At 38.9% G+C, this 21,543-nt stretch overlaps 1 protein-coding gene across 5 annotated transcripts in view; it reads left to right on the forward strand.

Annotated features, from left to right (window-relative positions):
- ABCB27 (transporter associated with antigen processing protein 2) overlaps positions 1-21,543 on the forward strand; it is a 270,112-nt gene that overhangs the window by 29,422 nt on the left and 219,147 nt on the right. For all 5 annotated transcript variants that reach the window (XR_016431918.1, XR_016431917.1, XM_090006177.1 and 2 more), the window contains exon 8: positions 1,600-1,718. Coding sequence is in view for 3 of the 5 variants with exons in the window: in XM_090006177.1 (XP_089862303.1) it covers positions 1,600-1,718 (119 nt within the window). In the remaining 2 variants the exon portion in view is untranslated. The remainder of the gene's footprint in view (positions 1-1,599; positions 1,719-21,543) is intronic.

A 21,543-nucleotide genomic window follows, 5' to 3' on the forward strand; every position in this document is an offset into this window, starting at 1 on the left:
GGATCAGAAGGCGGGGGAGGAGAAGACTGAGGAGATAGAGGGCGTATCTGGAAGGGGGGCGCCGTCGTCGATGTCGGCTCCCTTGCGAGGTCGTTGGTGGCGGCGATTGGAGAGAGGCAGCAGCGTCGGGGCTTGCTGGAAATCGCAAATGAGAGAGAGAGACGTCGGGAGGAGAGGAGGAGAGAAGGGAGGTGTGCCTCCCCTCCCCTCCTCCCCTTCTCTTAAAGACTTCGGGGGAGGGCGATCTTCGGGGAAACCCTAAAAGGGTTTCCCTATCCTACCGAGGGTGGTGGAGCAGCGTGGGCAGGGCAGGGCGCGATGCTCAGGGGAGGGTTTTGTCTTAAAACCCTCACCCTGCATCGGGTTTTTAAAACCCAAATGAAGGCGACCCGACCCGGGTCCGAAAATTTTTTTACGTGGGTTTTACATATATACATATACATATATACATATATACATATATACATATATATATATACCCGATAAAGGGTATTTTTGTAATTCTGCCTATTAGGGGCATTTTAGTCTTTTTACATGTATTTTATTTTTTATTTTTTTCCTTTTTTTTATTGTAAAATTCAATTAATGCATTGCATTGGGGGTCCCAACCAAAGGAGTCATTGGACCCCCAACGGTCACAAATGTGACCGTTGGGGGCCCAGCAAGTCCCCTTTGGGCCTCCCAAGGTCTTCTCTCTCTCTTTTTCTCCCTCTCTTCTTTGTGTATAAATAGAGGGGCATTCCCCCCCATGTAAAGGATGGCTTTTCAAGCCCTCATTTAATAAAGTTCATATATTTTTTTGTGTTGCCTCTTTGAAGGCTTCTTGTGTTGTCCCTTAGTGGACTATTTCTATATTCCCCATTGTGGGTTTGGGTTTGTCCATTCATTGGACCGTGTGAATGCATTAAGCATTCTTGTTATACCTTTCCGCATACTTTCTTACACCTACATAAACTTTCTGGTTCCACCCTTGGTTAGAACGAAAGAAGCAACTGCAAGTATCAAGTTTCATGTTCAACTCCTAAAACAATATAACTAGGTTTTGATTATCAAGTGTATTAGTTACAAGCACAAAAAAGTTAAGGGCTTCAAATTATAAAATTTGTTGGTATGCTAGAACCCTTCATATTACTCTATGGGCAATTGTAATCACACTAACTATGAGTTATGGCTGTGGCAAAAAACAAACATTTGCAGTCTTATTACTAAGAGCTAAACTAAAAGTACTTATGCTGAAAGAATCAAATCAAACTATATTTCCATTATCATCAGCAGCATCACCATCAGGCGTACCCCAACATGGAGCCAAAAATAATGTTGTTTGCATTGATCAGTGCTTATGTGAAAAATAAAAAACACATAAGTTCCTTCATGGGAAATTGTAATATCGCATTAACTGCCAGTTATGGCTGTGGCGACAACCAAAATTTTGCAATCTTATTACCAAGAACTGTGTTTTCATTATGTAAGATCTGGCCACAAAGTACATAAGCAAATCGGCTTTTTAAATTCAATAATGGATAGTGCTTTATATATCTCTTGTATAAAATACTCTTTATATTATACTGATGTGGGTTAGCATTGGTTTCTTATTCTCAGTGCTGGCGCTTGCTGTTGTACCAGTTATTTCAGTTGCTGTAAAGAAGTTTGGGCGCTACCTTCGTGAACTTTCCCACAAGACTCAAGCTGCAGCTGCATTAGCTGCTTCAATTGCAGAGGTTTATTCTTTTGTTTGTATTTTGTAATTAACCCGCCTCCTGTTTATTGGCATTTTTGCATGAAATTATCATATAATGCTCTTTTGATCTGGAAATATTTATAAACTCATACTAGTTAATTCTTAAGAATGATACTTGTGCAGCACATAATATTTGCAAGTGTTTGTTAACACATTGATTTTGGATCAATGATATTAGAAGTTGACATTGAGTGTTCATCCCAGAGTTAACAGAAGCTTCTTAGATAGGTGGGAAGCTCGCTTCCCGAAAACTCGCTTTGTAAGTGTGATACTCCTCTGTAAAGCCCACTTTAAAAAAAAAAGTGTCGGACACGTGTCAGACGTGTCGGGGCCGGACCGCCGTGTCGGGGCCGGACCGCCGTGTCGGACCCGGATCAGATCTGGACCCGACCCGGGTTCTCAAACATTCATGCCTGCGTCTTTAAAAGACGCAGGCTGAGAGGGGTGAGGGGAAAAACCCCCCTCTCTCTCTCTCTCTCCTCCTCTCCGCCTCCTGTCTTCTGCGGCCACCGGCGACCGAAGCCGCCGGCGACCCCCAGCCCCACCGTCGACTGCACCTTGCCGACCTCCTCCCCATCTCCTCTCCTCTCTGCCTCCCGTCTCCTCCCTTTTCCCTGCGGCCAGCGGCGACCAGAGCCGTCGGCGCCCCTTCCGTCGGTGACCCGCTGTCACCGCCTCTGGCGTCTCTTTCTCTCTTCCTCTCCCTCTTGTTTTGCTTTTTCGGCCACCGCAACCCTGATGTCGGTTGTCCGTCGCCGGCCTCCTCCCCTTTTTCTTCTTCTTCTTTTTCCTTCTTTTTCTTCCTCTTCTTCGTCTTGTCTTCTTTTCGTCGTTTTCTTTTGTCAGGCGGGGGGCTCCGCCCCCTGCCTTCGTCTTCTTTTCATCGGGAAAGGGGGCTCCACGGTTTCTTGTGTTAGGCAGGGGGCGGAGACCCCTGCCTTCGTTTTTCTTTGGCCAGCAGGGGGCTTCGCCCCCTGCCTTTGTCTGTCTTTGTCGTCGGGTAGGGGGGGCGGAGCCCCCCAGTAGGGGGCTCAACCCCTACCTCTATCTTCCTTTTATTGTCGTTGGCGCAACAGAGGGGCTGGATCCCTCCCTACCGCTCTGCTTTCACGAGGGAGGGTCTGAACCCCTCCTTGTTCCCCCTGTTGCGGGGGAGGGGTCGTGCCCCTCTCCTTTTCTCTTTGTTTTTGTCAGGCAGACAGGGGATCAACCCCTGTCTCTGCTCTTTTCCTGCAGGCAGGGGGTGGGGCCCTTGCCCCTATGTGTCCTTCCGTCGGGGGTGGCCGAGCCCCCTACCACCTCCCCCTCCCCCCTTTTGTTGTTCGGGGATGCAGAGAGCTGGGCTCCCTGCCTCTACCATTGCCCACAACCAGCAAGACCCCCTGCCTCTGCCGCCTTTTGGCAGGTAGGGGGCCTTTGCTGTTCCAGCAGGCAGGGAACCTGGGGCTTCCTGCCTTTGCTGCTTAGCTCCCTGCCTACCCTCGCATCAAGATCCAGTCTGGCAACCACTGCGGGTCTTACCGGACCTGCCTCCTGTTTTGGATCATGTCATACTAACGCTTTTGCGCTTGCAGGTTGCACGACGGAGCACGCTCGCTCCCTGTGGCCCAAGCACACTCGTACTTACGCTCGCAAGCGTACGCTGAACCACAACCCCCAAGGTAGGGGAAAGTTGCGTAAAAAGGACTCTGAACGGACAAAAGCTAAAATAAGAAAAGATAATAAAAAATTGGAAAGCAAAGGACAATTACATATGTATACGTATAAAAATATATACGTATGTCTTTTAACTCAAGGACGCAGTTTCGCAATCCTTGTCCTCTTTACTTTTCTGTACTTTTCTTTTCTACTGCCGCCGCGCTTTATGTGCTCAGGCTTTTATTTCCTGTCTTTTACTTTTCTGCACTTTTCTTTTCTGTTGCCGCCGCGCTTTATGTGCCCAAGCTTTTATTTTATGTCTTTTACTTTTCTGCACTTTTTTTTTTGTTGTCACCGCACTTTATGTGCCCAGGCTTTAAATTTTTGTCTTTTACTTTTTGTGTATTTTCTACTGCCGCCGCACTTTATGTGCCAAGACTTTTAATTTTATGTCTTTTTACTTTCATGTCTTTTCCTTTCCTGGCTTTACTTTTCTTTTCTTGTAACCGCCGCACTTTACGCACTCAAACTTTACTTTTAGTTCTTTTATTCTTATATTTATGTTCCTGCTTTTGGTTACTGCCTTACTTTTTGCTCTCGTTGCATTAGGTTATCTAGTTTTTGCATTCCATTACTTTCATTTTGAGCTATCACGTATATTGAGAGGTTTTGCCCTTTTGCGATTCTTTTAGGGCAAACCTTGCAAGGAACGTGATCGCGCGTACCAATGTTTGCTCTTTTCGATAAGATGTGAAATTTGGTACCGATGCTCTAATCTCGAGAAAACATGTCCTACAGGGATTTTAGACTTCTCGAGATTTCAGACATGCTTGGACTTGTTATGTGTTGGGGGGTGCCTTTGAGTAACACTTGTCTACCATCGTAATTGCGTCTTTGGACAATGACGTTGGGTTGCACTATGATGAGTAGCACAGGAGGTTGATGAACCTCATGGTGTGCAATGAGCACAATTGTTGGAATTTACAAAATGGTGACTATGTGCCTTCACAGGCAAGATGCTCGAGTGGGTCTAATGGATCAAAGCATGTAAAATGGGACAATGGTTAAGACACCCTCATTGTGCTCGATCGACACGATTCATCAAGAGAGAGGAAGGATATGTACAAAAACTTCGATAGACAGACCATTAATGGCTATTTCAGGCAAAAGACTCGGCTTCCTCAGTCATCAAAGTTAGGAAAAATGGGCTACAAAAGGTAGCTTCAGGCACTTATGCAGAAGTTAGATGCATCATTTGAACGAGTGGCTTTTTGGGAAATCCTCTCTTGGTCATTGACCGTCTCCTTATGAGTGGATTCAGTCAATCATCCAGTGTATCATAAAACACATCATAAAAGACTCCCGGATTGATCTCGGTTGTTTCTACGTTTCGTGCCTTATGCGTATCCACATGGCCAGCTAATAATTGAAACAAAAATATAACCTGTTCGCATTACAGTTAGATGTACTCTTTGGTGATGTTACTTGTTCTGGAGCACAGTCACTTGTTTTACTTTACTTACTGCTTATGATAGTTGTGGGCATGCATGTATATCTGTTACTCTTATAACTGTTTATTCTGCTTATTGTTAGCTTTCTATTCTTCTTCGTTGCCTTTTTATGCTCCTGCCAGTTTTTCACGAAACTGGCCCATTTTATGAGCAGGTGATGTTTTAGACTGCGATGGCACGATGGCGTGATGAGATCAAGATGAGACTCTTTTCCTGACGTTTCGTTTCTGAGGACATTTCGGTAAATTTGCATAAGGGTTTTATTTAAAATCTCTCTTTTGTACAAGTCTTAAACTATTAAAAAAAATGCATTTGTTTTATTAAATGTATGAAGTTTCAAATCTGTTTGTGAAAGAAATTTTGCAATGTAATGTGCCCAAGGTCTATTGACTTGCTATTTCAAACACCAATTTTCGCTGAATTACTATTTAAAAACTCTGATAAACGAATGATTACAAAGCTTTCAAACTTTTCATAAAAAGTTACAAGTCCTGGATTTTGGGGCGTTACAGCTCGCTTCCGAAACTTGATGAGAACCTCGATTCCTCCACACTTCTCTTATGTTTTTCACACGCTTCATTTATTCTTATTATATGTTCTCTTACTCAACTTTTCATGCTTTTTATGTGTTTTCTTCGACTCTTCTCACCCACTTTCATGTGCTTTCACTAAATTGGTAGTCATCATTTTTATATTTTGTTAAAAATTTAATTGTCATTTTTATTTTAGTTTTTATTTATGTTTTATTTTGATTCTCATTCAATTCTTATATTTCTTTTTTTTTATTCCTCATTGTTAAATAATGTATTACAAGACTAGCTATTTTCTTATTTTTTCTTAGTATTATTTGTATAGGTATTTTTTCCCTTTTTATTTTTATATTTTAGGACATTTTTGAGCAGTATTTGACTAGTCAATGTTTGACTAAAGTCAAATACATAGTCGGGCTCCCAACGACTCTATTTAGAGTCGTTGGGAGCCCAACAACTCTCTTCCTCTTCCCCTCTATTGTATATAAATATGGGGTGTTACCCCCTCTAAAACGTAGAGTATTTTGTGTGATTCATAATCAATAATATTCATTTTTTTCTTCTTGTTGTTGAAAACTCTTTTTGGGTATTTCTGTATGAACCTTTCTTAACTCCGCTTGTGTATAACTATGTAGTTATACACTGCCGGTCCCAAGCCCGGATATAGGAGGGTTGCGGTAGGCCTGTGATAGCCAACATAAAACTTAGTCATACCCTATGAATATGAACCAATATGAGAATTTCGTTGGGGCGTTCCCTACTGAGCGACGCATTGTACTCTATATGTCCGGAGGCAGTGATAAATGGGCAAGGGTTGCTAGGTCGTCCCCCGGAAGCGATGCGTCACACCGGCGCCCGAGTGTGGTGTCAAATAGGCAAAGGTTCCCTCACTTTGTTGGACGGGTGGGGGTAAAGAAGTTAGTTCAAGACTATAAAATTAGGTTAGCCACTTGAAACATAGGGTCTTTAACTGGTAAGTTGGTAGAGTTAGTAGATGTTATGTGTAGGAGAAAGATTGATATTTTATGTCTACAAGAGACCAAATGGGTAGGTGAGAAAGCAAAAGTGATAGAACCTTGAGGATATAAGATTTGATATACAAGAATAAATAGGAATATGAATGGAGAAGGGATTGTTATGAGTCGTGAGTTTATAGATAATGTAGTTGAGGTCCGTAGGAAGGGTGATAGGATTTTACTTATTAAATTAGTATTAGGTACGGATATTATTAATATTATTAGTGTTTATGCACCTCAAGTAGGTTTAGATGATTCCATTAAGCGTCAATTTTGGGAAGATTTAGATGGAGTAGTACAAGGAATATCTTATGGAGAAAGGCTTTTCATCGGCGGTGACCTTAATGGGCATGTAGGCATTAGTAGGGATGGATTTGAGAGTATCCATGGAGGCTATGGTATAGGAGAAAGAAACGAAAGTGAAGAAAGGATTTTAGATTTTGGTTTGTCCTATGATATGATCTTAGCAAACACTTGGTTTAGGAAGAGGGAGTCTCACCTAGTAACATTTAAAAGTGAGGTTAATACTAGTCAGATAGATTTTTTCCTACTTAGAAAGAGAGATAGGGGTTGTTGCATCGATTGTAAGGTTATACCAGGAGAAAGTGTAGCTACACAACATAGAGTCTTAATTTTAGATCTTAGAATTAGACAATGCCGCAAAAGGGATAGACATAGGATAGATCCTAGAATTAAGTGGTGGGCACTGAAAGGAGCTAAACAAAGAATGTTTGTAGAGCAGGTAGTTAAGGAAGCTGATTGGTGTTTCGAGGAGGATTCAGAATCAATGTGAAATAAGATAGCGGGTGGCATGAGAAAGGTGGCTAAAGAGGTATTGGGTGAGTCTAAAAGCGGTGCACCGCTAGGTAATGATACATCATGGTGGAACGAGGATGTCAAATTAGCTATTAAGGTTAAAAGAGAGTGTTATAGAAATCTAAGTAAGAGTCGTGATAATGAGAATTTGGAGAAGTATATGATAGCAAAGAAGGAAGCTAAAAAAGTAGTTCGGAACGCGAGGGATAAGGTATATAAGGAGGTTTATGACAAGTTGGATACCAAAGAGGGCAAGAAGGATATTTATAGGCTTGCAAATATGAGAGATATGAAATCGAGGGATCTGGGTATGGTTAGATGTATCAAAGATGAAACACAAAGGGTTTTAGTCAAAGATGAGGAGATTAAGGAGAGATGGAAAGATTATTTTGATAAGCTATTTAATGAAAGTCATGCTCAGGATCTTGGAGACTTCTTCATTCTTTTTCATGAGATGAATCGTGACTTCATGCGCAAGATTCAAAAGAAAGAAATTGTAGAGGCTTTGAAGAAAATGAAATCAAGAAGGGCAGTTGGCCCAGATGGTATACCTATCGAGGCTTGGAAGTGCTTGAGAGAGAAAGGTTTAGAATGATTGACAAATCTTTTTAACAAGATTTGGCGGACAAATAAGATGCCTAATGAGTGGATCAAGAGTACTTTGGTGCCTCTATATAAGAATAAGGGTGATATACAAGATTGCACAAACTATCGTGGTATAAAACTCATGAGTCATACTATGAAACTTTGGGTCAGGGTGATTGAGTCTAGGTTGAGGAAGGTTGTCATGATATCGGAGAATCAATTTGGTTTTATGCCTGAAAGATCAACTATGGAAGCTATACATCTTCTTAGACAACTTATTGAGAGAAATAGAGAGAGGAACAAAGATTTGCATATAGTTTTTATTGATTTGGAGAAGACATACGATAGAGTACCTAGGGACGTTCTCTGGTGGACAATGATGAAGAAAGGTGTTTCTCTCAAGTACATTAGTATAATTAAAGATATGTATGAAGGAGTAGTAACCAATGTCCGCACTTGTGGAGAGGTGACAACCAATTTTCCTATAAGGGTTGGGTTACATCAAGGATCTGCTTTAAGCCCTTTCCTATTTGCTATAGTGATGGATGAGCTTACGAGATCAATTCAAGAAAATGTGATGTGGTGTGTGTTGTTTGCTAATGATATTGTTTTGATTGACGAGTCTAGAGCTGAGGTTAATGCTAAGTTAGAATTATGGAGACAGACATTGGAAGCAAGAGGTTTTAAGTTGAGTAAGAGTAAGATAGAATATATAGAATGTCGGTTTAGTAAGCAACGAAGTAGTGATGAGAGTGTAGTGAAGCTTGGTGAGCAAGAAATACCGGTGGATGATTGTTTCAAATATTTGGGATCTATCATTCAAAAGTATGGAGAAATTGATGGAGATGTAAATCATAGGATAAAGGTTGGGTGGATGAAATGGAAAAGTGCAACTGGAGTGTTGTGCGATCGTAGAATGCCATTGCGGCTGAAGGGAAAGTTTTATAGGACGACTATTAGGCCCACTTTACTATGTGGTACGAAATGTTGGGCTGCCAAGAGACATCATATTCAAAAAATTAGTGCAGCTGAGATGCGTATGCTGAGATGGATGTGTGGAAATACAATAAAAGATAAGATTCAGAACGAGGAGATACGTAAGAAGGTAGGCATTGCACCCATTGAGAATAAGATGAGAGAGAATCGTTTATGGTGGTTTGGACATATTCGGCGAAGGCCTAATGATGCTCCAGTTAGAAAGATGGAGAAATGGGAAAATATATTAGTTAAAAGAGGTCGGGGTAGGCCTAGGAAGACATGAATGAAGGTGATAGGAAAGGATATGAATGCTTTGAACCTCACCGAGGACATGGCATTGGATAGAAATGATTGGAGGAGAAGAATTCATGTGGAAGACCCAGAATGATTTTCTTTTTTGGTTCATATCGCCGACCCCAATTTTTTTGGGATGAAGACGTAGTTGTTGTTGTTGTTGTTGTTGTTGTGTATGAACCTTTCTTGGTTCTTGTGAGTGTTCATTTTCGATACTTTGGTTGGAGCTCTTTGAAGTGTTTGTTGTTAGGGAACTAGGATCTCATCTTCTTACATGGTATCAGAGCGTGGTGATCAAGCTAAGTTTTGTTTTGTTTTGGTACATAGGAAAACATGTCATTCAAAATTTGAAAAAGAAGTGAAGCTTTTTTGCAATTCCTATTCAAGTGTGCGTGAGATCGCGATCGTGTGCAAGATTGGAGAAGTGTTCGTACCTTTTATCAGTGATAGAGTACTCGTTATCTTCACTTTATTCTCTTTTTTACTTCTCCACTCTTCTTATTGTCTTTTTTCCTTCTAAAACCTTGTAAAATGGATGACAATGATACGAGGAAAGGGGTTGTAGTGATTAGTGGATGAGACCGATCTGGAACCCAAACTAATCATTACAAAGGTAGAAGGTGAGAAAGAGATACCTCTTACGGAGGTTGAGAAATATAAGGAGGCTATCACCACTTACGAAAAAAAGTGAAATGAATGGAGAATGGGACATGCCAAGATCATGTATTGGCTTATTAGTAGTGTCGATATAAGAAAGTGTTCAAGTCTCGCAAAATTTGAACATGCAAACAATACATGGGACTATCTTAAGAGAATGTACTCTCTTAAAGATATTGCACGTGTGCAATTTACAAGATAAAGTATGAAATATGGTTCAAGTGGACAAGAACATTAGAAAATATTATAATAGCTTGTCCGAATACATTCCTACATAGAACCTTCTAACTATGCTGTAACAAAGGAACATTTTGAATGGGTAGAAGCAATGACAACAGAATTAAATACCTTATAAAAGGCGAATACCTGGAATATTGAAGATATTCCACAATGCAAAAAGCCTATAGGTGTCGTGTTACGACAATGAAGCCGTACATGATACTTTAAGTACAAGGTTTTGATGATGAACAAGTGAATCAACTGCATTTCAGCTAAGGCAATGAAGAAATATGACAAACATTGAAGAATTTGATGAAGAATCTTTGAAGACTTATGTGCAAATGTAAAATTTTGTTTAATGTCTTAGATTCTTGTAAGAGCCTTACTTAGAGTGCATATTTCGGTTGTATTTCAGCTAAAAAGTCTTTTGAAAAACTTTTCTAAAAGAACCTTTCATGAAAATCTTTTTAGAAAGCTCTTTTCTTAAATTTTCGTGTTTATTAGTCGACTAATTCTTTCGCGCCAAATTTTATAAACAAAATGTCATTTTTGTCAAAATTAGTCGACTAATGACTTTATCAGTCGACCAGACAGAATGTCTGTTTTCTGGAAATTTAGCAGCAGTCGACTAATGATTTTATCAGTCGACTAAATAGAACATGTATTTTCAGAAAAATTTAGCAGCAGTCGACTGAAAGGTTTTTCAGTCTACTCATGATATTATCAGTCGACTAATTTTTTCTCTAGTCGACTAAGTTTCAAAAGTTCAGATTTTCAAACGGCTCGATAAACAGATCAGTCGACCGACGATAACTGTCGGTCTATTAATAACTAATTATCAGTCGACTAACTACTGTTCCAGTCGACTAATTTTGCCGTTTTTCCTAAAACTTTAAAAAGGCGTGTCTTTTCATTTTTCAAACGTTTTGATCGTTCAAAATGGACTGTTTTGACACCCTTTCATACCCTCAACGTATGAAATGTTTCAACTATAAATATGAGTGCATTTTACACTCAAAAGCACTACAATTCAATCAATTTGAATCAATTACTCTTTGCTTTTCACTCATATTCATTTTCTCACTCACGTGATATTTTTCACTCAAATTCCTTTGAGAGACAGTGAATTCGTTAGTTGAGTATTTCAACAACCTCAAAAGCCAATTGCATCTCATTTATGATCTTTTAGTTACACAAGGTTGATAGTGGAAATCTCAAGCTGGTTTTGCTTGGGGACTGGATGTAGGTCGGGAAAGACCGAACCAGGATAAATTATTGTGTTCTTTGTGTGATTGCTTTGCGAATTGCAAAATCCGTCAAAATTCTGTAGACGATATTTAAAAGCACTATTCACTCCTCCTCTAGTGCTCGTTGCCTCGATCCTACTACACTTTCATGTCGATGGGTGTACAAAGTTAAAACCAAGAGTGATGAGACTCTTTAAAGGTATAAGGCCAAATTAGTTGTCAAGGGCTATTCCCAAGAATATGGAATAGACTATGAAGAGACCTTTGTTTCAGTCGCTAGAATGATCACAATTAGGACGTTAGTGGCTCTTGCCTCTGTAAAGAAATGACCTATTATCAAATGGATGTCAAAAATGATTTTCTCAATGAAAGCTTAGCTGAAGAAGTGTATATGGAACCGTCATCTGACATTAATATTCCTAAAGGAAAGACTCTTCGTTTAAATAAGGCTTTGTATAGCCTTAAACAAGCCCCCAAATCTTGGTATGACAAATTTAGTCAAGTTATGATCGATTTTAGTTTTCAATCTTGTTTTACTGAAACAACTTTGTTTGTTAAGATTTCTAATGCAGGTATTATTATCCTTCTCCTCTATGTAGGCTACATGATCATCATTGGAAATGATAAACAGAGAGTTGAAAATATTAAAGGATTTCTCAAAAAACACTTTGAAACGAGTGATTTGAGTTTTTTAAAATTCTTTCTTGGTATAAAAGTTGTTTATTCTTCTAGAGGCTATTTGCTGACTCAGTCTAAGTTTGCTCTAGATATTGTTGACAGGTCTGGTATCTCCGATAAAAAAAAGGTCGACACACTCAAAGTTGTAAATGTCAAAATGAAAATTGATGATGGAGAACCACTTGAAAATCCAACACAGATAACTTGTCAGGGCACTGTCTTATCTCTCCATTACAAGACCTGACATTGCGCACGCTGTTCACACAACAAACCAATTTCAGCATGCTCCTACCACTGTTCATATAGGAGTTGTTTTACGTATTATTAGATATATTAAAACCTCTCTTTTTCGATGACTTTTATTGTCTGCTTCTTTTTCTTTAGATTTAATTGTATATACTGATGTAGATTGGTGGTGAGATCCAAATAACTCACACTCAACTATTTGTTTATGTATATTTTTTGGTGAATCGTTAATTTTTTGGAGGTTCAAGAAGCAACAAAAAGTCTTTCTCTCATCAACTGAAGCAGAATACAGAGTCACGACTACAACCACTATGGAAGTAGTTCGGTTAAGGAGGTTGTTGCATGACATGGGTGTTTAATATAAGGGCATCACAACTATACTGCGACAACAAAAGTTCTATTTACATTGTCAGCAACCATACATTACATGAACGAACCAAACACATTGAGAAAGATTGTCACTATGTACGAGAGGAATTTCTACACGACACTATTGATCTTCCATATGTTTCTTCAGAATATCAATTGACAGATTTATTTACCAAACCTCTCGCAGTTCCTAGATTTCACTTTCTCTTAGACAAACTTTTGGTTATGCAACCGTAAGTTTGAGGGGGAGTGTTAAATAATGTCTTACAAGACTAGTTATTTTCTTATTTTTTTTATTTTAGTATTATTTGTATATGTATTTTTTCCATTTTTATTTTTACATTTTAGAACATTTTTGAGTTGTATTTGACTAGTGAATGTTTAACTAAAGTCAACCGTTGGGAGCCCAACGACTCTCTCCTTCTTCCCCTCTATTGTATATAAATATGGGGTGTTACCCTCTCTAAAACGTAGAGTTTTTGGTATGATTCATAATCAATGATATTCATTTTTTTCCTCTTGTTGTTGAATACCCTTTTGGGTATTTGTGTATGAACCTTTCTTAGTTCTTGTGAGTGTACATTTTCGATACTTTGGTTGGAGCTTTTTGAAGTGTTCGTTGGTGGTGAACTAGAAGCTCATCTTCTTACACTCGCTTCCCGCTTCCTATATATTTTAAAATGCATCGCTTTTTGCTTCTGTATTGTTTCCCGCTTCCTAGTCTGGCAACCTTGGTTCATCCCATTTGTGTGATGAAAGTAGCTATGAACCAACTGGCTTCATCTATGCAACAGGCAGGAAGCTTGTTTTTCTGAAGCAGAAGCATTGGCCTAGTGTACTGTTACCGCCTTTACACCGCAGTGCATAACTATTGTTCCTAATTGCATTAGTGGCAGAACTATAGCATGCTGGTGAATCTGGATTGACATTTTTGAAAAGTTATGCCACAAACATTGATAGGTATGGGCTGTTAAAATGTATTGTATAATATATATTCATTTTGTATGTAAACTGAAATACCCATCAAGGGTATTTCAGTCATTTCACATTGTAATAGGGGTCAGCCCATTAGGGGCTGAATATACTTTTTCTGTTTTTTTTCTTTTTTTTTATGATTTATTTAAAATATGACTGTTGGGACAGCCCAACTACACATTGGGCTGCCCCCTTTGCTCTCTTTTGTTGCTTATAAATAAGGTTTTTCCCTACCTTGTAACTGATGGGTATTTCAGTTTACATACAAAATGAATATATATATATATATATCTATATATATATATATTATACAATACATTTTAACATGGGCAAGTCATTCATGCTGGTGAGTGCTTCATGGTACTAAGGACATAATCTCATGGGAAGAGCATGTAATATATGAGAAAAATAAGGGTAGACATTAGGCTTTCAAGCAGCATCACGCCAAGCACACATGACTCTGTTCATTGGTTTAGATGGATAGAGATAGCCATTTTCCAGCGAGATCTTGTAACCCATCATGAGAAGGGTTCTATGGAACCTTTGGATATGGTAGTAAGCTTCTGAGAGTGAACAATTCTCAGAGGTTCTATAGAAATTTTTACAGTTGGCAAAGATTGTCTTTTTTGTGTTTGAGAGAGAGAAAGATTTTTGATCCATTTGATTGACAGAAATATCGACCTGCAAGAGTTAAAGGTGAGGTAAAGAGAGAGGAGATAGAAAAGAGGAGTCAGCGGCAATAGTTTTTCCCTCTTTTACTTATTATTTATAAGTGTTGTACAGGGTATAACATTACACAAGTAATAAAAAATAAATTACAAACATGCCACCTCCCACGCATCCCAAGATGGATCCTTGGAATGTGGTGTGGGTCATGGATCCATGATCCAAAACTAACAGCCTCCCTCAAGTTGAGTATGGTCTTTGATCATGCTCAACTTGTCTTTGAGTGCCCAAAACTGATGAGTGGATAATCCCTTGGTAAAGATGTCAGCAACTTGCATATCTGACCGAACATATGCAGGTTCAATTTCTTTTTCTTCCACCTTTTGCCTAACAAAGTGTTGATCGATCTCGATATGCTTTGTGCGACAATGAAGGATGGGATTGAAGGCAATATTGATAGCACTCTGATTATCGCAAAGAAGCATAGAGGACGAGATTGGTTCTTATAATTCTTGCAGTAGATGTCTCACCCATGTAACATCGGCTGTTCCTGCTGCCATTGCACGATACTCCGCTTCAGTACTAGATCGCGCCACTGCCTTTTGCTTCTTGCTACTCCATGTTACAATATTATTGCCGATAAAAATGCAATACCCCGAAACTGATCTGCGCTCGTCAGGATCACCAGCCCAGTCTGCGTCTGTGTAGGTGAATAGTCGATGCCCTGACATATAAGTTGTGTCCTTGGTGTACATCAAGCCATCTCCAATCGTACCCTTTAAATACCGAAGGATCCTTTTTACTCCTTCCATATGTACATCTGTAGGAGCATGCATAAACTGTGAAACTTGATTGACAGAGTATGCTATGTCAGGCCTAGTGAATGTTAAGTATTGTAACATCCCTACAACTCGACGATACAAAGTAGGATCATGATAAGTAGTGCCTTCTTTAGCACTTAGCTTATGATTTAGAAGGCAAGGTGTGCTAATCGGTTTACAATTCTCCATCCCTGTAGCAAGTAAAATATCAATGGTGTACTTATGTTGGCTCAATGTAATAGTCTCATGTCGACTATCAACTTCCACACCCAAAAAATATCGCAAGGGACCCAAGTCTTTCATCTTGAATTTAGCCATCAGCATAGACTTAACCCAAGACGTGTGAACCTCATCACTCCCGGTAATAATGATGTCATCAACATATATAAGCACCCAAACAATAGCTGAATCACTTTTGAATATGAACAATGAATGATCTAGAACACTTTTAGTGAACCCATGATGCTGGATCTCCGTGGAAAAACTCTCAAACCACGATCGAGAAGCTTGTTCAAGCCATAAAGAGAGCGTCGAAGTTTACATACCCAATTGGATGAATCATGCATACTATAACCAGGTGGCTGCTCCATGTAAACTTCTTCCTTTAGTTCACCATGCAGAAAAGCATTTTTAACATCAAGTTGACTGAGTGACCATCCATGTTGTAACGCCAATGCAATGATAATCCTGACGGTGCCCAATTTTACTACTGGGCTGAACGTTTCATTGTAGTCCTGCCCATACTGCTGTGTGAAGCCTCGTGCGACCAGACGAGCCTTATAGCACTCAACACTGCCATCCGGTTTGTGCTTGATCTTGTACACCCATTTGGATCCTACACATTCTTGTTATCTGGCCTTGGTACAATTTCCCATGTATTGCATTCATGCAATGCTTCCATTTTCTCATTCATCGCCTCTACCCAGGCACAAGAATGTACAGCCTCATGAAAAGAGGAAGGTTCTGTTTCTTTGGACACTCTGGTTAGAAATGTTTGAAAATCCAAAGAGAAATTGTTATAACTTACCCAACGATCTATAGGATGTCTAACCCGAGTGAAACGTCGTAGAGGAGTCTCATCATTGACTGGATGAGCTCTACGAGAATAAACAAGACCAGAAAAACGTGAGGATGTTGTTGTAGGAGGAATGTCTTCCATATGTGGTTCCACATCGAAAGTATAGGGTTCATTGTCTGTCAATAAAGATGAATCCTCATAAGGCAACGAGTCATATAAAAGTGAGTCACTGAGCCAAGGATCATAACTGTCCTGTGTATCTGTGGAAGACGAACCCAGAGTGTCAAAAATTTTCATCATAAAAAACAACATTTCTAGATACCCGAATTTTGCCTGTATGAGGATCATAACACCTGTATCCCTTATAGTCATCTGCATACCCAAGAAACTTGCACTGTACAGCTCTGTTTTGAAACTTATTTCTTAATGAATGATCAATGTGAACATAACATACACAACCAAACGGATGTAGTTCTTCATATGATGGATGACAATTATAAAGAACAAAATACGGAGAATTATCTTCAAGGATGGTCATGGGCAACCTGTTGATAACGTAAACAGCTGTATGGAAAGCCTCGGTCCAAAGAGAGAAGGGAATACCCACAATGTGCATCATGCTCAAGGCTGTCTCAACGATATGCCTGTGTTTTCTCTCAGCTACTCCATTTTGTTGAGGGGTATGAGGGCAAGAAATGTTACGTGTAATGCCATGCTCCTTCAAATATTCACTAAAATCATGGGATATGTATTCTCCTTCCCCATCACACTGGAAATATACAACATTGGTGTTGAACTGGTTTTGGACTAGTGCATGGAACTGTTTGAACAACTTGGAAACTTCATGTTTGTTTTTCATAAAGTAAATCCAACTAAATCGAGTGTAAGAATCAAGAAAGAGTACATAGTATCGAGCAAGGTTTTAAAACCCGTGACTCGGAACTCGACTCGTTTTTTATTGACTCGTGACTCGGCGGGTCAACTCGGTGACTCGGACCGGGTTTTGTTAACTTTTGATTTTAAAAGAAAAACTATATATAATTTGTCTGAAACCATGTTTTTGAGTAAACATAGTCTCCAAATGTCTGTAAGAATATAAAAACAACTGCAAAGAGCTATAGAGGTTTGCTTGAATAATTGAATTTGATATCTATACAAGCACTTTGACTAATTCATGACTTGAATTAGAGGATTTGGTCACCATGAGTTCAGTCTGCTAAGGTTCCTAAAATGGCCAATCATATATGCTAGCTTGTTTTAAAAGTTTTAATTCCCTCTTTAACAAATCCATAAATGTAAAATAGGGATATATGTGCATATTGAAAGTTTACAGAATGCCCAATATCAACATAAATAAACAATTTTCTCATGTATAAAACTATGCAGGAAATATATTAATGGCACAACTATAAAAAGACTACTAATATTTGAATATGTACAATGCTTGTTCACATAACAAATGGATGATGAAACCTAAATGTGACTTCCCATAGGCACAGTTGACCCTCCATATATAGTGAGAATCATTTCTTTAAAATATTTTGCTAGAATAAGTTGATAACACAGGGTGAACAGTAGTTCGAACAACATGGCGATTTTATTCTATGGATTTAAATGTTTTTTTATCTTTAAATGATTTTTATTTTCTTTTTTATACAAAATCTGGGGGTAACACTTGTTAAAATATATGTACTTATATATTTCGAAACTGTAATTTGAAACTCAAAAAACAAATTTCAAACATCCCAAAACTCGCCCGAGTCAGGCCGAGTCAAGCCGAGTCAGGCCGAGCCAAGCCGAGTCAGGCCGAGTCAAGCCCGAGTTTTGGCAAACCGAGTTTGCCTTGCCGGGTTGACTCGCTGGAGGGCCGAGCCGAGCCGAGTCAGCCGAGTCAACGAGTTGACTCGGCGAGTTTTAAAACACTGGTATCGAGATCCAGAAAGAGTGGCAGTGGGCGCAGGACCCCAAACATTTGAGCATATAATCTCAAAAGGCTTTGTTGCTCTTTTATTGATATTATGAAAAGGAAGTACATGATTTTTGCATAAATGACAACTTGGACATTTTGACTCTAAACTGACTGCGGGTATTAGACCTTTAGCAGACAACTTGTCAAGAAAAACTTGACTACAATGACCCAAACGAAGATGCCATAAGTCTGGCTTATTAAGTTTCAAGACTCTAGATGGAGAACTATGATCTGTGGATCGACTCAAAAATGTTGGAAAGGAAGGAGCTAAAGAAGCCACGACTACGGAAGACGACGTCTTCAAAGGCACATGAGATTCTTCAAAGACGTACATGTTCCTGCGCCGTTCACCTTTAGCGCGCGTCTTCTTGGTGTGAAGATCCTTAAGATAAACAGAAGGAGCAAATTCAACGGAAGAATTTGTTTCATCAACTAATTTAGACACATATAGAATATTCTTTTGAATAGCAGGTGTAAGACATTTGACAAGGGTTGTAACGACCCCAATCCACACCCTTTAAAAATGCGAAATATTTTTTTTTCTAAGAGTTGCGGAAACCTTCCCAGAGATCTGGGGTCCTCACAGTTCCACTTTCCATTGGATAGCTCAATCACCACAAACGAAGTTGCAATTATCATCGATAAGAACCCAACCAAATTTCTTTATTTATGAGTAAGTAAATTTCAAAGACAAGGTTTTATTCAACTGAAAGTAAAGTAACAACTGCAGAAATTAAAAGAGCTAAAAGAAGTAAAACTAGAGCCACTATGTCCCCTGCTGAAACTGACAAGGGCAAGTATGACTCTCATCCATCCCCAGTAGCCAGTTCAGCCTCACTCTTCACCATGATCCTGTGAAAAACCAACAAAGTAGGGTGTCAGAACCGAAATTCTGAGCACAACTACTTCTAAAGAAACAAGGTGAGATAAAGAACACGGATACGATTTCATGCAATGATTTGAGTGAGTGCAGATATAAAATTTGCAACATTTAAATATCCATAACTTCCAATAATTGCATATACTCATCAGTCAAGAACAGTAAAGCAGTGTCATATATCAATAACGAAATAATCAAACCTTTCAGCATGATCCCACAAAGTAAATCATATGCTACCACCAAATGATATCAAGAATGATTTAAACATGCATGATCTAATGCATAACAGAAAAATGCATGATTATGTGCAATGCATGATTTCTTCTGTTATTTTTCATTTAAGTTTCATCTTTTCATATGCATGCCCTATTAGATGCACACATCCTTAAGTTCCTCTTTTTAATTATGGTTGCCCGCGGATATACCAAACGGGTACAAACCCCGAGGTCAAGTAGGTTTCCAGGGTAGCTTAACACACAATTTGTATTTTATTACTAGGTTCCAACTTAGCCCTCGACCGATATCAGGAAACAACACCATCCATCGGAACATTAGACCTCCACATCTAATGTCGGGGACACAAGGGACACCCCACGCCCACAAGTGTCACTTCCTTGGTACCATAAACAACAGTTATGTCAAACACACCACTCTCGGGTAAAGTGACGGATTCTCCCTAAAACCGTGACCAGGAGAAAAAACCTCAATATCGGGTTTAGGGGACAAAATTACAGCACACGGAGTTTTTGTATCCTCACAGTCTCCCCAAGACCGGATATCTAAGATTCTCATACTCCAGATGAGATATCCCAGAATGTATATTACACTGTTCTTATTCATTATATTTTTAATTAAGTCCATTTCTTTAAGTTTGCAACACATATGCAAAAGTAAAGTGAAAACCCCGCATCCTCCCTTGCAGGGACCCATTCGGGACTCCAGCCCGTATAAACCACTAGAACAGTGTAGTAAAGTGTCAAACCATCTTATGTGGTTTAAGTGATGCAGCTAAAAACATATATAAAAGAAAACCCAACCCACGGCTCTCCAGGCCGATGATGATTCATTAAGCGCTCGAGGCATCACATCACAAAACAAAAATAGTGTTTTATTTATAACACTAAACCAAAGTGCCAAAAGCGTGTGCACTCATGAAATCATAAACCCAAACATATGCATGTCATAATAGATTCATATGCATTTTCAATATGTGTGTGTTACCTACATCACATATGGGTATTAACCCAATCCATGGTTTCTCTAAGTGTGTGAGTGTACATGTACCATTTCACACAATAATCAAGCGTACATATTCAAGAAGAGTTATCTATAACCAAGTCATGCTCACAATCCAGGTTTCACAACTAGTAATGATTTAAAGCAAAACAACATTTACATAATTACTGGCATAGACATCCCCTTTGATATCACAATAACCAAATGAATATACCTTAATCAAGTCATAAGTGAAAGGAAAACAAGCTCACACATATGCAGTTTCATGATAGGATTATCAGTTCAGTTCAACATGAAACGACCCTCACATATGCAGTTCTAAATAACAATCGAATTCCTTCTTACATCGAAATGATTCTTTGATATGAAAATTTACACTTACACATTCGGAAATTTACACTTACAGCTCAAATTTATAAATCTAACAATGACAATAATAACCAAGACATTATTTATATGTACATACATAGTCAGTTGGAACAAATACTGACTTTAATTCTAATCCAAAACATCGCATAGTCCCTTTTTCTTTGTTCACTATAGGTCAGCAAAAACAAGTCATTCTTTGCTTGTAGGCATCCTTTAGGAGGCGAAGTGCATCATGTGATATGGATCCTTTATAACTAATTAGGAAAGCAAAACAGGGCATTGTTCTGCATATAAGCTAACTCCTAAAATACAACAACCAGTAAATTATAAACCCACACAATGTCTGGGAAACTCTTGATCTGCTAACCAGCAGCTCATATCTCATAACTCTAGTAAGACCATTCCAATGCCTGAGACAGTCCATTAACCACTTAAGAGCAATCTTTGAGTCGTAACCTAAGAAATGCTCAAGCTCCAAAGACTGAGGATGTAGCAACCAATAAGCTGACAATAACTCAGTCAACTGTACAATTTAAGTGATTTTTTTTCCTCACTCTTTAACAGTTGACTCAGCAAAACAATCTACTACTTTAATAAATATTTGCTTAAAACTTAAAACCAGATGTGAAATTTATTCATGCAGTTCATCAAGATACAGGGTAACTTCAATATATTAATGCTACAAAAACTGCAGACTCCATTTCCACTTGTTTCAATAGAGACTCGGTTTTAAAGGCTCATTAAATTCAAATCAATAAAATGGGTACATGAATAAGCACAGGATCAGTTTTGTGTATCCAATTTTTCAACACCTATCCAAAACATCGATTCTCATGAAATCAACAATGCCTGTGAATCATCTTAAATCGATCGATGCCTAGCATAAACCAACAACTCATGAAACTATTACGAATTTATTTCCTAAATAAAACTCAAGATTTCTGTAGCAAATAACGTTGAAACTGGGCATCCTGCTGAAACAAAATTTTAATTGAACCAAGATACAAATTTTTTTTTTCATATTGTTTAGCACCCAAAATAAACAGATTCCGTTTCCCTCTTTCCCTTAAGTATTTAGGTTATTGGG

Source organism: Nuphar pumila, chromosome 5 (genome assembly GCF_984573655.1).
Source record: "Nuphar pumila chromosome 5, dmNupPumi1.hap1.1, whole genome shotgun sequence".
In the NCBI taxonomy this organism is placed as follows: Eukaryota; Viridiplantae; Streptophyta; class Magnoliopsida; order Nymphaeales; family Nymphaeaceae; genus Nuphar; species Nuphar pumila.